We start from the raw sequence: 17,394 nt of genomic DNA, 5'->3' as shown, positions 1-17,394 counted from the left end.
TAAATTAAACAGACAAATCTTCTTAATTTTTTTAATGTGCTTAATTTAAAAAAAAAAAACCTGCCTAATTTAATTTCATATTTTTATGTCAAGACCGACAAAATATTTGCTAGTTATGGCTTATGGTACTTTTTCAAGCCTTGGAAATAGGCGTACAGAAAGAGAAAATTCAACCATATTAAAGCAATACGATTTTGGATTTCTTTAAATAATGTAATAAAATAATTCGTTACTAAAATGCGGGTATTTGCTTCAGTAACGAGTAACGAAACGTTACTTTCTAAACAGTATCGTTACTCGCATGTTTCGTTACTGGGTACTGAAGTAACGATCCCATTCCAATTTCTATAGGTATACTAAATCATCCGATATATGAGATACGAAACGAAGTGATACACTCACTTTGTCGCATTTAGCATTTCGTATCAATATCGTTACCGTAGTCGGAGTGCTAACTCCAGATAATTATCTGGAGTTTACTTTTGTCTTGATAAAAACAGCAGTGCCAAGGTATCGTTGTGTTATCGATAATAAATTATACAGAAATATCAAAAGAGACGTTTTCGTATTTTCTCTATGTGGCCGAAATATACCCTTGCCGCCGCAACCTATGGGTTTATCACAATTTTGTTAATGGTCTTGAAATGTAGCTTAAGAATGTACAAAAGTTTTTTGGTTTTTCAAAAAAAATTATTATTTTCAGTGCAAAATTTTCAAAAGCTGAGAAAACGAGGTTTTAAAAATCACTGTCAATAGAAAAAAAATGAAAAATTGTTCGACATGGTTGTATTGAAGTGTTAATATTTCGAGATTTGCGCGATGTACTTTTGAAATAAAGGTCTCTAAAGAATTGTGATAAGATTACTGAACGAATATAAACAAAAAATTACAAAAGTTTTGTCGAAAAATTAGGAAAAAAAATCAAAAAATTTCCACGTTTGATTCAAAAAAAATTGAAAAAAAAAATCAGTATAGCTACCTTCAAACTCTTATAACATGAGAACGGCGCAACTGAAATTAATGTTTATGGCCTTAAAATGTTACTTAGATTATACAAATTGTTTTTGGTTAAAAAAAAACCCTTATACCAACGTACGAAACTTATCAAATACATGAAAAATGAAATATACGAAATATACGAAAAATACGAAGCATACGAAAGTAACGAGTAACGATATTATTGATGCGGGTACTAGTATCAAAAGTAACGTATCCATGCGGGTACTCATTTTGTCGTTACTTTTACAGCCCTAATTCTTGAACTCAAATTGTCTACCTATCCCTGATTTTGAAACTTTAAAGAATGTCTTGGTTATGATATCAGGTAAAGTTTTTTAAGGAACCCTTGCGTTCGATTCATGTATCTACGTTATGAAAATTTTCCAGGCAACCCATGATTTAATTTTTACGGAAATTAAGCTTTCACTTTTTTTAATAAAACAAAGAGGTAACTTCCGTCATACATCAACCATGAGTTTCCTATTATTTTTTTTTTTTGTTTATTTGGATTCACACCAAAATCAACTCGTGGGTTTATTATATTTAACTAAGGGCCAATTTTTCAATAGTCAGTTAAACAGTCAGTTAGTACTTATTCCTAAGGATAGAGAAAAAATCAATTTTTCAACAGGCAGATATAGCTTATTCCTAAGAATAAAACTATCTGCTTCTTTCAGAGACGAATAAAAATTATTCTAAGGAATAATCTCAAAAAAAAATATTGTGCCAGTTGTCAAAGCTGTTTTGAAAGAATTTTGAAAAAAATACAGTGGAACACAAGAAAACAAAAACAATCATGAATAAAAATGACGTTTAATTTTAAATATTTTTGAATTTGACAATTTTTTTTTGTTATTCTGTAGAATAAATTATTCTTGATTGAAAACTTCAATGTTTTTATCTGATTGTTTATGAGCCTAATAACTTTATTCGTCGAACAGTTAACTGACTGTTTATTAGAAGATTGAAAAATTGGCTCTAAGGGTGTTGTTTTATTTAGGTATGCAATTTCTTATCAACGAAAAAATAGTTCTTAAGGTGTAGGAACATTGGTGTTGTTAAAAATCTTTGAGCTAAGTCATTCGGCACAATATTCTTCCTGATCATCAAATGGAAAAAAAAAAATTGAAACGTCTGTTGTCTAAATAAAAATTTAGTTTTGATCATTTTTCTCCTCAACTTAATCGTATAAATGATTACTTTGGCCGCATTTTATCGCTGTATTTTTTTTTTTTACATAACTCATAACGTGATCCTCTGTAATAAGTAATACCCCCAATTTCGATGCAATTATGTCCAGTTTAAGTTTTATCCAAGATCGAACTACTTCACTTCTTCAAAAAAAAAAAAAAAAAAATACTTCTCTTGACCAAAAAATTCATTAACAACAATCACCTCGAAGGTGCAATTATCAGAGACTTGCATAATAAATAAAAATATTCGTTTTAATTTTCACCCATTTTTACTTTTTTTATTAATATTTACATCACATAAGGTCGACGTCATATGCATATTTATATTGCGTAACTTGTTAAAGTTTGTTTTTAATATAAAAAATATAAATGTGTGCAGATGAAGACCTGTGCGGACTTTTCAGACTCTGTGGGCTATTACCCCCAGCCAGGCCATTATCATCATTAATCCAAACCACAAAACAGAAACAGAAACTGAAGAAGAAGTTGTTTTGTGTTGTATGTACATTGTACATGTCTTGAAGATACAATTGAAAGTTCAACATAAACTACGCTGATGACATACACAATCAGATTCAGACGGGTATTCGATATGACCAGCTTTATTAATTTTGTTGTTGTTGTTGGATTTGGTTGCAACTTTTGTACTGATGCAAAAACAAAAAAAAAAAAACTTGAAGCCTGGGGAAAGCAAAAGACATATACAAAACCTACCTAACCAACTATCGTGTCTAAAAAGCAGTATAGTTCGTCAAAGAAAGTCAATTAAATCGTTAACACAATCCCTACTTGAGGCCAAAGTTGCTAGGGTCTCACACAGTATTGAAGAAAGATCATTCACTTTCTATATTCATTCGTGTTGAAGAGATCTCGTAGTGGGAGACAGTTAAAAGCTTATTCTCAACCGGTACACGAACAGTTGAAGACTTCAAGCCGACGAAGAACTCTGCTCTCGTGAACGCGTATTCGTGCAAATCTGTTTGATTTTAAGTGAAAAAGTATTAAAAATATAATTATTTTTGTTTCAAAATGAAATCTGTCATTTGTTTGCTTGCTGTTATCACTGTTGTTGCCTGCTATCCACAACGTGAAGGAGCTGCCTATACAAATGAAGCCATTCGCCAGGCGCAGCAGACTTTTTTGATACCAAAAGATGCACAAATTCAACAGGTGCAAGAAGGAATTGAACTAGGAGCCTATGAACAAATTCCCGGAAATCAGAAGATCAATCTTTTTGAAATCCTTGGTGATCAAGTGCCATCGGAAGTGATTAATAATTTGCAAGCGCAAGTTGATCAAATTGGAAGGAATTAAAAGAAAAAAAAAGTCTTCTTTAGAAGTTTAGTAGTTGTCTAATTGAATTGTTAATGTTATAAAAACCTTTTGTACAAAAATTATTAAAAAATACTTTTTTTTTTCTATTGAAAAAAATGAAAGTGAGTTTTTTTTTTCAAAAATGGGATTTTTTTGTCATCATCATCATCGCCACCTGGAGTCAAAAAAGTGAATGTATTTTTTTTATATCGATATGTCAAGGCTATTTTAAAAGTATCTTCACGTTCAAGTACTTGTATCTTTTTATATATATCTACGACAATTGGCAAATCCATTGCGTTTATAAATATTTTTCCACATGGAATACAGATGTGATTATTGAGTATTTTATCCATAAGAAAATGATGTGCGTGAGAATTTTTGCAATCGAAAAATATTGATTGGCTTAATATGAAATTTATATTACTTGGTGTGAATGTAAAAGTGAATGTTTTTGGTTTGGAATTTATTTTTGTAGACAACGCACGTTCACTGTATTAAGCAGACAAAAATAGAAAGTAAATGATGCCAGCTATAATTTATTTATTTATTTTTTTTTTTTTCGAATTGAAGTAAATTGGCATTCACAATTTAGTTGGATACCTATACCTGGACTTATCAGATTATCTGGGAAAATTTGTTGTGTTCAGGACTTTTGATTTTTACCTAGACGTACATATCACAAATATTTTAAGTAGTCAAAAACTCTAAAGTGTGTCTGACATTCTTCTTTGAGAATTATCTAATCTTTTATTATATGAAGATAAAAGGCATAAGTGGGAAGGAATTAAGTAGAAATACTTTTTAAAGAAAAAATAAAAATTAAATAAAAGAATCCATAAATAACATTCCAATTTAAGATTAAATTAAGAATGAATGAAGAAGCTTCATATTAAAATTATTCGTTTTTGGCTTCTTGTGACAATTTATTAAATTTTTTTTTTATTTTATTAAAAAGGAAAAATCCAATATTTTTAGAATACGTAAAATTTTGTTTTTTTTTTTTATTTTTTGAAGTGAAAACTTCTTTAGTATCGTAGTGATTTGAAACAAGATGAAACGAAAACGCGACACGACTTCAACTTGTTATAACTTTTTTGTTTTAATAGATAGATAAATTAAATTTGTACTGTAGATAGGTAATTAAATAAATTATAATTTCATATTCAAAATTCGGAGATAACGGTAAAAAGATGTTCTTTTCCAACACACGTTATATCTTTTGATCTAGTGCACATACAAATTTGATTTAAACTTTAATACGCATGCTGATAACATAACCTTTTATTTGATATATCACACATAACGGTACGTGCTCTACAAGTTACACAATCTTAAATTGAAAAAAATTGAAAAAAATTTAAAAATACCTCAAAACACCTATGGAGATCTGTTGGCGATGACCAGCTACTAGTGTAGGAAGTACCGTAATCTCAGTCTGGAAATTCGACATGGTTGACTTTAAAAAATTCTAACTTCTCTTGTAGACATCTTTGAAATAAGATTTATGCATCATTATACAAGGTGAAACAATAAGCTTTCACATGGTATAAAATTTTTTATAGGTTGTCAAACAAAAAAATTGATTTAATAGCATGAGAACATAAAAATAAATGTTTTTTTTTTTGCTTTTTGGATGAAATTTCATCAAGTTTAAAAAATTGTAGCTCTTTTTGTAGATGTCTCATACACCTGATCGATATATATATTTTGAGCTTTCAGATGATATAAAATTTATATAGGTTGTCATATAAAAAACATGGATTTGAAGGTGATAGAATAAAAATAGGTACATTTTTAAAATGATTTCTTAAGGTTTTACTTCTACCACTTGTGAATTGCATACATGATTTTTTTTTATTTTAATATGACGGCTTCTTAAATGTTTCCGTGTAATAATTTTCCTTGAAATCACTTAAATCAGTTTGGAGAAATATATTAATTAAGAAAAAGGTTCTTTGAAATGTACCTTTTTCAAACCTTAGTTGAGTTCAAAACCTTGCTTTAGCAATATAGCGAATCCGTCGTTGCATTTCTGCAGCGCAAAGTATAAAAAAGACAAAAGCATGTATTAGTTGAGATCGTTAATTATGTCAATAGAATACTATTAAAGCAAACTTTTTCTTAAGTAGATAAAAAAATGTTCCACATACGCCACAGTGAATGTTTTTATTCCAATTTCGAAAATTGATAAAAAATAATCAGCGGCCATTTTTATACTTTTTAAACAACAAATTTCTTTAAGTTTAATAGGTTGATATGTGAGAAGAAATTAAATAGTTAAATACATTAAAATAAGTACTGGAAAATTCTTAAACAGTTTTTGTATAAAAAAAAAAAATCCAATAATAAAGATACTCAACAAACTTTCCTTCAATAAATTTTGTCTTAAATAAGCAAAAAAACTTAGCATTAAATTTCCTCTTGAATGCAACAACATTATATTTATTCAATAAATATTTCAAGTAATTACTTCCAATACATTAACTCTTGTCTACGCCTTTTTTGTATTCAAGGCTAGGTCACGTACCAAGGCTTTACTCTCGCACAATATACCGCCCACTCTTCCTTCATTTCTTTTTATTGTCTATAAATTATTTGGTTTTCATATTGTTTGTAAACATTTTATTTATAGACTAAAAATAGAAAAGGAAAACAAAAAACGAAATAAAACAAAAAACTTATCAAAGCAATGACCATAAATATTATAAAAAACAAAAACAAAAAAGTGAAACTTAGTTACTGTGTATAATGTAACGCGAAATGACATTTTTAGCTTCTATTTTACCATTCAACAATTTATTTGCTATAACGACTATTGGATTAGCTAATTGCCATCATTAGGCTTTCGTTTTCCCAATGCTTTCAAAGCCACAAAATAATAATAAAAAAAAAAAAAATACATATAAACATCAAACCGAACCCTAGAACTGAACAAAAAACAAAAAAAAACAGTAATTAAATTTTCTTTGTGCAAACAGGGTGTTAACCAACATAAAAGGAGGGAGTGTTTATAGGAATAGAATTTATTGAAGAGCTTCTTTAGAAATTTTTCTTAAGGGAAAATAACCTCCAAGGAGAATAATATTTAGTTCCCTGTTCCTTTAGTAAAAAAAATTAAAAAAAAAATATTGTTAACACCCTGTGTACCTTCAGAAATAACAAATTTAAGCGCGACTGTTTTTCCAAAACGTTAATTTCTCTCTCATCTCATTAAATTACTTATAAGGACAAAGTCCTTGTCGTTCTCTTAATTGCTGAACAAACAATCGTTCAGTATAATGATCATCAAATATTATTATTTTGTCAACTTTATACCATTTCGTATGAAACCAATTTGGTCAAAATGACACATTAACTGAAAAACCTTAAAATCTCCTGTAATTTAGAAGCTTAAGTTCTCATTCTATACAAACCTCCATAAATTCCTAATGATTCGCCTAGAAAAAAAAATTTTAAAAAGACAAAATGCAAACAATACCAAATAGCGTTAGAACCTATTTGAAAAGGAATTTTTATCTTTTTTAAGTCAAAAGTACAATTACACAATTTTGTTGTTGGTATGAGCAACAAAAAAAAAAAAAACAACAAAAACAAATGGAAAGAGAAAAATTAAATCCCCAATAGGAACAGCAGTAAAAATAAAACGTATAAAAACGGAAAGTAGTCTTTTCCATCTCCATCTCCACACAACAATACGGAGCAACCATCATCGTTAAAAAAAAAAGTAACTGCAACGATTTGAATTGTTATTTTCCATCTGTAACAGGATAACAATAACCAGCATGAACCATTATACCGCTATTTTGTTTTCTGACTGTTGAGTTTTGCCTAGGCAAATATCCAGAACTTGTATGTTGCTCTTCCACCATCTTTCACTAAAATGTAAAAGGTACATTGTGGGTGCATAAATTCATCCCATGGCTGTATTTGCTATTTCAGATCTGATAACTTAAAAAATTGTTAATTATATTGATGATCTTTTTTAAAAATGTTGGTCTAACAAAAGAATCGGAAAACACACGCACAAAAGTTGAAAAGTTCTTACAATTTTGAGTATTTTAGTAAAAATTGTAAATTTGACAAATATTTAAAAAAAATATAATTAATGCCCACATTTTGATTGATTTTTTTTTTTCAATGTAGAAAATTTCTTATCTGCAAAAACACTCTATTAATGCAAAATATTTGTATAGTCAGTTAAAAATGCCATAGTCGGTTAAAAATAGTGTCAAAAATAACTAACAGAAATTGTTTTCAACTATTAAAAAATTTAAGACTTCTGGCAACCCTATGTAAGACTATGAATTTCAATTTTATGATGTATAAATCTATGAAATGAATTGAATTATTGTAAAGCCTTTGTAAACACATTTTAAATACGGAAATAAGAAAAGAAAACTTAAAAAACTTAAACAATTTTGTTTTTGAATAAACATTCAAAGTTAGGTATAGTTTAATGACTCTGATAACTCTATTTCTTGACTTACTCTCTTGGGAATCTAGTATTTTCTATTTATAATGTGTTGTCTATTATAATATGTAATTGTACCAAAATTAAGCCTTTTGTGTTTTCGGAGGGAGCGGGTCAAAATTCTGACTTCAAAATTCTGGTTTTTAAAATTCTGCTTTTTTCAAAAAAATTCTAAAAGTAGTCTGCTTTTTTTGTATTCTGTCTTTCAAAATTATGCTTTTTGAAATTATGTAAGTTATCTTAAATAAGCAACAAATTTTGCAAGATGACTATTTTACAAAATTCTGCAAAAAATTGAAAAAAGGTTTGTAAAATTTTTAACATTTTCGAAATCTTTTTTTTTAAATTTTTGTTGAATTTTGAAAAACAGAATTTTGAAAAGCAGAATTTTGACAGAAGGATTTTGACCCCGGAAGAAATTTTGACCCCAACCCGTTTCGGAACTGGTTGCTTTGTTCTTGTTAATTTTTAAACTTTTATGACTTGGCAACGCTTTTGTACCTAATTTCACCAATGTTTTGTAACCAATTTTGCTAATGTTTTTTAGCATTAGAAATAGATCAAGAGCTGATATTATATCGACGGTTAAACTGCAAAACCTCGTAAGTCATTTTTGTCTATTTGTTTAGAAATCGAAAGAAAAACTCTTAAACAATTTTAAAAAAATTAAAGAACTAAAAAAATAGTTGGTTTGAGTTATTAAATAAACAATTTTTTTATTTTCTTCATTTTTTTAATTGTTTTAAGAGGTTTTTTTTCGATTTCTAAACAAAGAGTCAAAAACGACTTACGAGGTTTTGCAGTTTAACCGTCGATATAGCACAAAAGCCTTATTATTTGAACTTAAATTTCATGTTTCTGATTTATTGACTCTGGCAACCCTATAGTTTGACCTGTTCTTCTGTTGATTTTTTTCTTGAACACTAATTTTTTTCACTTGCATCATATCAGAATATTTTTGTATATGTTCTTTCAATTTTGTTTTGATTTTGACTTATGGCAACCCTAATGTACTTTATCAAAGTTTCAAGTTAATAATGGCAACCTTAGATTGAATTTACTCACGCTTCTCTCAATAATTTACCTTCACAACATGTTGATAATAAGGGTCCAACTTCAACATTCTCCTTTATCAAATTTGTTTAAATCTCTTTTTTGTTTATTTTTCCACTTTGGCAACCATCTTGCATCTAAAATGCTTTTTCTTTTTTACGTTTGTCCTTATACCTACAAATACTGTTATGGTACCAATTTTCAGCCTTTTATACTCGACAAAAATCACAAAAATACAATTGTGTGGCTTAGAACCCAAGATAGAATAACTAGCTTTGTTTAAACAAAAGAGTTGAGCAGCGAACTTTATTTTTTTTTGGTTTGTTTAATTATTGTTTTTATTCTTTTTTCTTATTTCTTTATTCTTGAACTTTTGCTCTTAATAACTTCGAGTTTCATGAATTAATGACTATATTGGGTGTTACTGGCAAAATTTATAAATAATTTTGTTTTTTTAAGAAATATTTTCAAAGAAACTATTTGACTTAAAGCTGATTTCAAGAATACGATACGGTTCTCTTAATTACAAGTCCACCCCTGTTAGCACACTCATTCTATTGTACTATGATGTTTGCTTGAATAAAGAGTGAGGTTATAGGCATTGTGTTGGTCGTCGTAGTCGTTCACGTCCTCGTCGACATCGTGAAGGATGAAGAAGGGAAAGATCAAGATTTAAATTTCTTCTTTTTTATAATTTTTTTTCTGTGTTTGTTCTTTTCATCTGTGGTTTTTTCTATGTCTAACAATTTGACTTCCTTTTTTCAAATTTGTAGTCTAACTTCAGTCGCACAGTTGCTGCTTATGACATTTATAGGGCGACATTCTAACGTCGTAGTCATCGTTCGTCGTGCATCATAAGTCAGCTGGAGTTGTCATCTTTCTTCGTCGTCGTCGTCGTCCTCGTATTCATTTCATATATATTTTTATATATCTTCTGTTGTCGTTGTCGTCATAGTTGTTTTTTTTTCGTCGTCTTTCACTGTCGTCATCCTTATGGTAACTGAAATGAAACAAAAGGATTTCCCGCTCATTTTCTGCTCAGTTGGGGCAGAATTGTACTTTATATTGTTCACCACCATCATGCAACCCCAAGCTGCGAGTTATGTAATTTAAAAAATCTAGTTATTTGCATTTGTTTTGGCTTTCATTTAGTTTTATTTTGTTCTCTTTTTTTTTTTTTTTTTTTTTTAATTCTGACTGGCTAGGGAGTATGAGTTAATAACAGGAAGATACGCTAAAGGAACTGCGCTAAGATTTTTGTTATATATTTTTCTTTTTCTTTTTATATATATTTTTTTTAATTTTCTTACAGAGATATGCATGCATATTAAATAATAGAAAATAAAAGAATAGAAGAACTTATGTTGGTGAAAGCTCATAGCAGTCTTTAGATATGAGGGTGGGAAGAGTATTATATTCAGGAGGTTAGAATTGAGCTCAAGGACGGCAATTAAATTTATATAAAAATACAACATCCTGTCGATATTTTAAACGTTTCTTATTCTACAATTGAATTGGTAAGAAGCACGAGGGTAAAAACAATTGGTCTAGTTTTTCTACTACATACAAAATAATGAAAAGATCTATGGGATAGTCAGTTTATTTCAAAATTTGGATACAAATATGACTTAACTTTCAAAACAAAATATCTAAATGCCTCTTCAGGAAAACTTTTAATTTCAGGTCGTTTTCATTAAATTTTAGTATGAAGTCAAATTTTTTTACCTCAGGAAGTATTATAATTCATTAAGACTTTTAATTTCTTTCCTTGATGGGGTCTTTTTGTTTTATGAAGAAACAATTTTCAACTAAATAAGTTCTTATACATGATGAATACATTGCATTACAGAAAGTCTTATCTTTGATAAGGTCTTTTTACATCATCCAGTCAGAATTTTTACTTCAGGAAGTGCTTTTACATCATAAAGAATTTTAATTTTAGAAAGTCTCATCCTCAATGAGGACTTTTTACATCATTTCAAGTCAGAATTTCTATTCAGGAAGTCATTTTACATCATGAAGACTTCCTGAATTAAAAATTCTGACTTTTTACATCATCCAGTCAGAATTTTTACTTCAGGAAGTCCTTTTACATCATGAAGAATTTTAATTTTAGAAAGTCTCATCCTCAATGAGGACTTTTTACATCATTTCAAGTCAGAATTTCTATTCAGGAAGTCATTTTACATCATGAAGACTATAAATTTCACAAAGTCCCAGAATGAGACTTCCTGAATTAAAAATTCTGACTTGATGATGTAAAAAGACCTCATTATTCAATGAGGTCTTTTGAGGATTTTTTACATCATCAAGTCAGAATTTTTACTTCAGGAAGTCTTTTTACATCATGAAAACTTTTACTTATAGAAAGTCTCATTCTTGATGAGGACTTTTTACATCATGAAGGCAGAATTTTTACTTCAGGAATTCTTTTTACATCATGGAGACTGTAAATTTCAGAAAGTCTGATGAGGACTTTTTACATCATCAAGGCAGAATTTTTACTTCAGGAAGTCTTTTTTACATGATGAAAACTTTTAATTATAGAAAGTCTCATTCTTGATGAGAACTTTTTACATCATCAAGTAAGAATTTTTACTTCAGGAACTCTTTTTACTTCAGGAACTCTTTTTACATCATGAAAACTTTTACTTATAGAAAGTCTCAATCTTGATGAGGACTTTTTACATCATCAAGTTAGAATTTTTACTTCAGGAAGTCTTTTTACATCATGAAATTTTGAATTATAGAAAGTTGCATTCTTGATGAGGACTTTTTACATCATGAAGGCAGAATTTTTACTTAGGAATTCTTTTTACATCATGGAGACTGTAAATTTCAGAAAGTCTGATGAGGACTTTTTACATCATCAAGGCAGAATTTTTACTTCAGGAAGTCTTTTTTACATGATGAAAACTTTTAATTATAGGAAGTCTCATTCTTGATGAGAACTTTTTACATCATCAAGTAAGAATTTTTACTTCAGGAACTCTTTTTACATCATGAAAACTTTTACTTATAGAAAGTCTCAATCTTGATGAGGACTTTTTACATCATCAAGTTAGAATTTTTACTTCAGGAAGTCTTTTTACATCATGACAACTTTGAATTATAGAAAGTTGCATTCTTGATGAGAACTTTTTACATCATGAAGGCAGAATTTTTACTTAGGAATTCTTTTTACATCATGGAGACTGTAAATTTCAGAAAGTCTGATGAGGACTTTTTACATCATCAAGGCAGAATTTTTACTTCAGGAAGTCTTTTTTACATGATGAAAACTTTTAATTATAGGAAGTCTCATTCTTGATGAGAACTTTTTACATCATCAAGTAAGAATTTTTACTTCAGGAACTCTTTTTACATCATGAAAACTTTTACTTATAGAAAGTCTCAATCTTGATGAGGACTTTTTACATCATCAAGTTAGAATTTTTACTTCAGGAAGTCTTTTTACATCATGAAAACTTTGAATTATAGAAAGTTGCATTCTTGATGAGGACTTTTTACATCATGAAGGCAGAATTTTTACTTAGGAATTCTTTTTACATCATGGAGACTGTAAATTTCAGAAAGTCTGATGAGGACTTTTTACATCATCAAGGCAGAATTTTTACTTCAGGAAGTCTTTTTTACATGATGAAAACTTTTAATTATAGGAAGTCTCATTCTTGATGAGAACTTTTTACATCATCAAGTAAGAATTTTTACTTCAGGAACTCTTTTTACATCATGAAAACTTTTACTTATAGAAAGTCTCAATCTTGATGAGGACTTTTTACATCATCAAGTTAGAATTTTTACTTCAGGAAGTCTTTTTACATCATGAAAACTTTGAATTATAGAAAGTTGCATTCTTGATGAGGACTTTTTACATCATGAAGGCAGAATTTTTACTTAGGAATTCTTTTTACATCATGGAGACTGTAAATTTCAGAAAGTCTGATGAGGACTTTTTACATCATCAAGTCAGAATTTTTACTTCAGGAATTCTTTTTACATCATGGAGACTGTAAATTTCAGAAAGTCTGATGAGGACTTTTTACATCATCAAGTTAGAATTTTTACTTCAGGAAGTCTTTTTACATCATGAAAACTTTGAATTATAGAAAGTTGCATTCTTGATGAGGACTTTTTACATCATGAAGGCAGAATTTTTACTTAGGAATTCTTTTTACATCATGGAGACTGTAAATTTCAGAAAGTCTGATGAGGACTTTTTACATCATCAAGGCAGAATTTTTACTTCAGGAAGTCTTTTTTACATGATGAAAACTTTTAATTATAGGAAGTCTCATTCTTGATGAGAACTTTTTACATCATCAAGTAAGAATTTTTACTTCAGGAACTCTTTTTACATCATGAAAACTTTTACTTATAGAAAGTCTCAATCTTGATGAGGACTTTTTACATCATCAAGTTAGAATTTTTACTTCAGGAAGTCTTTTTACATCATGAAAACTTTGAATTATAGAAAGTTGCATTCTTGATGAGGACTTTTTACATCATGAAGGCAGAATTTTTACTTAGGAATTCTTTTTACATCATGGAGACTGTAAATTTCAGAAAGTCTGATGAGGACTTTTTACATCATCAAGTCAGAATTTTTACTTCAGGAATTCTTTTTACATCATGGAGACTGTAAATTTCAGAAAGTCTGATGAGGACTTTTTACATCATCAAGTCAGAATTTTTACTTCAGGAATTCTTTTTACATCATGGAGACTGTAAATTTCAGAAAGTCTGATGAGGACTTTTTACATCATCATGTCAGAATTTTTATTTTATTAAGTCTTTTTACATCATTAATACATTAATTTCAGAAAGTTTCTTTTTTAATGAGATCGTTATACTTCATGAAGTCGCAACATTGTCACTTTGAATAATTCACATATTTTTATTTCTAAAGGGAACATACTTGATACCTTTAATCCTTAATATAGATAACCTTTGACATATATTTTATCCTTGACAGAAAAAATCCCTCCATGGAAATCCATTTAACCAACTTAATGCAAAGATTCATCTAAGCGAAATAAACAACTCAGAATGACTTAACACCTTAGCAACCTTTTTCTTTACCGGAGAATTACTCTTTTCAATCTATGATTTCTTAACTCAAATAAATCTTCTTTTTCAAAAAAATTTCTTCAATCCATGAATTCTTTTCAACTTGATAAAGAAATTATTGCTTTGTTTTAATATTTTTTTACGAAAGCCAATTTCTAGAAAATAGTCCAATTAAGATATAAAAAAAAACTATATTATTTTTATAAGAAAAATAAAAAAAAAACACTTAGAGAAGAAAACTGCACTCAGGATAATTGCATTTGAATGGCTAAATAAAAAAATTCCATTGGAAAGTAAAAAAACAAAATAAAAAATAAATTCTGCGAAAGAGCTAAATTGTGCTGAAAGCGGGATGCAAATTACTTAAAAAAAAAATGGATCAGAGAGAATTTAGCTTGAATATCCTTGACAAGCTCTCAGGATAATGTTTTTTTTTTTTTTTTTATTTATTTTTTTCTTCACTATTTACTGTGTGAAGTTGCGCACCCTGTTAAAATGAAAGAAAAATAAATTAAAAGTATTTTTTTTTTACTGTGCATAGTTTACCTTTCCTAGTAGTAAACAAAAACTTAAATTTTTATCTCCTCAAGGACATATCTTATTTTAAAGAATCAAACAGGAATTGAATTACAAAGAGAAAGAGGATAGAAAATAAGAAAAAGCAAACAAAAAATAAATAATACCAAAACGATTTGAATAATATAAACATTCCACACTACAATGTTTTGCGGAATTGAAATTCCCCAAAGGACACATAAGGACAAAACAATGAATTCTTATGTACACTGATAGAAATTTTCTTGTAGAATAAAAATAGGTATCAAGACTTCATAATATGTTTCTTTTGCGATGAGTTTGAAGACTTTGTCTTACAAAAAATTGACTTTCGCAAAACATTTGCAAAAAAAATTGCGAAATTTGCGAATTCTTGTTTGCCAACGGAATATCGGGAATAACAAAATAAACTAACTGTTTGCGGAATAAAGGGTTTTCTAATTAATACATATTCATTGAAATTTGTATTGCACTGACTTAACATTGCTTAGTTTGCAAATTTGCAAAGATTTGAAAATTTATGAATTTGTGTTGCGAATTTCGATAAACTTCTCAAAAATACATGAGTCAAAATGAAAAAAAAAAAAAAAACGTTTTTTTTTCTGTTGTTTATTTTGAATTTTTTCAAAGTGTAACTCAAGGCTTTTTTTCGATTACTCGAATAGTTTATTTTTCTTTTCTTGAGGTATTTTGCATTTCCTTGGTTTCTTTTCTTTTACGCATACATTTTGACTATCAAATTTAAATAAATTTAAATGAAAAAAAAAAAAACGGAGACGAAAAAAAAAAAAAATAGAAAAAATAAGTTCAGGTAATAAAATATACCCCAAAGACCCCTTTTGTCGCAAAAGAAGAAACGCAAGGCAAAACAAAAAAAAAAAAAATGACTTTTCGCACCATTTCTATTTCAATTCGACCTTTTTTTATGCCTTATTTAACAAAGGGTTGTTTTTGTGGGTTAGTTTTTGTTTGTTTTTTCTTTTTCGAATTAGTAGGTGGGGTTATAGAAAAAACATGGAACGAATTGGAAGGATGCTTCAATGAATTGAATAATCTGCATTGCAAAAGAGGTTACTTCGAGTCACGGTCCATATTTTGTGAAACCATTTTTTACGGACCAGATTGTACAGATTTGTTTTCATTTGTTGTTTGTTTCTTGAGAAATTTGATATGATTCAACCTTTTTTGAAATTACTTTATTTTTTTGTTTGTATTTAAATTAACTAATATTTTATTTGTTTTTTTTTTTTCTTGTCTTTTCAGGTAAGTGATGGAATGTTTTTTAAAAAAGGTGTTTTGTGGGATGAAATAAAGGTAAATGAGATCGATCAGAAAATAACATTAAGAAGTTTGTTTTTCCTGTGAACTTTAATAAAACTAAACCATACAAACCTATTTGAAGGAATCATTTTGGAAAAAGGAACTTTATGTATTAAGAAAATATCCATTTGAGTATCGATCGAATCAGAGGTCGATTTATGATTTCAGAATTAGGTTATATTTTTGGGTTATACTAATTTTAAGTGAAGGAGGTCTATAGTTTAGTATATTAGTTCCTCAGACCTAATATTCTAAAATCCCCCCATACAACAACCTCCATTCATCGAGGGCAGGACTAATTTACGAAATTTTGTGTGATAATTTATTTCCATTCTTTTACAATTTATTTACCCTTTTCTTCATCGCATTCTTAAAGAAAATAATTAATTATGAATATTATTCAAAATTTTATTTTTAAGTCTGTATACTTTACTGCAAAGTATAAAAAAAAACGCTTCATTCCCTCATAACTTCTAAGCAACATATAAAATATTAAATGAGGTATCGGTAGATGCATCAAACTTGTCCCTTGGTTATAGTATGTGAAGTGTTGTCTTATATGAAACCCTCTAGATTTAAAACTTAAAAAAAAAAAAAAAATTACAAATTTATTTGAAATTGAATTCAAAATTCACTAACAATCTCAATATACTTATTTTTTGTATATTAAGTCTATTTGTATTATAATTTTTAAAAATTATAAAATTATATAAAATTTTCTTTTTTTTTAATAAAATTATTTATAAAGAATACGAAGTATGTCGAGTTTAAATATTTTTACTCGCTTAAATCTGAATGTCAAATTCAAAATAACTACGCAAAAGTTTCAAAGCTTTAAATAAAATAAAAAATTGTGACACTCAACATAGCATCTTTTATGCAATTATAGTTATTAATTTTTTTGAAGTGAAAACTCCTTAAGTATCGTAGTGATTTGAAACAAGATGAAACGAAAAAGCGACAGGAAAAATCAATTGATTATAACTTTTTTGTTTTATTAGATAGATGAATGAAATTTATACTGTAGATAGGTAATTAAATAAACTACATATAAAAGGTGAAATATAAAATTTACCATAGGTTGCCATTTAAAAAAATATAGGTATTTAATGGTTTTAGAAGAGAAAAAAAAATTCAAAAAATTCTAGCTCTTTTTGTAGATGTTGTATAGACATGGTCGATATTAATATTTTGAGCTGAAACAATAAGCTTTCAGATGATATAAAATTTATTATAGGTTGTCATATAAAAAACATGGATTTAAAGGTGATAGAATAAAAAAAAGGTAGATTTTTTCGATATTTTTTTTTGCAAGAAAAATGATTTTTTAAGGTTTCACTTCTACCACGTATGAATTGCACATATGATTTTTTTTATTTATGCAGAATTTTTTTCTTTCATATTAATTCAAGTTAC

The 17,394-nt window shown here is 28.2% G+C and overlaps 2 protein-coding genes across 2 annotated transcripts in view; both read left to right on the top strand.

Moving 5' to 3' along the window:
- The window catches only part of LOC129908337 (neurobeachin), a 646,575-nt gene that overhangs the window by 307,303 nt on the left and 321,878 nt on the right, over window positions 1-17,394 (top strand). The window lies entirely within an intron of this gene.
- LOC129908344 (uncharacterized) lies at window positions 2,119-3,579 on the top strand. The gene has a single exon (XM_055984775.1). The coding sequence runs from the start codon at window positions 3,222-3,224 to the stop codon at window positions 3,504-3,506; it is 285 nt and encodes a 94-aa protein (XP_055840750.1). The 5' UTR covers window positions 2,119-3,221; the 3' UTR covers window positions 3,507-3,579.

The sequence above is a fragment of the Episyrphus balteatus genome, chromosome 2, assembly GCF_945859705.1.
Source record: "Episyrphus balteatus chromosome 2, idEpiBalt1.1, whole genome shotgun sequence".
In the NCBI taxonomy this organism is placed as follows: domain Eukaryota; kingdom Metazoa; phylum Arthropoda; class Insecta; order Diptera; family Syrphidae; genus Episyrphus; species Episyrphus balteatus.
This window is presented reverse-complemented; position numbering and strand designations above follow the sequence as displayed.

Bases quoted from the DNA above. Each gene is read 5' to 3' on its own strand.
- LOC129908344 (XM_055984775.1), top strand. From the start codon at position 3,222: ATGAAATCTGTCATTTGTTTGCTTGCTGTTATCACTGTTGTTGCCTGC.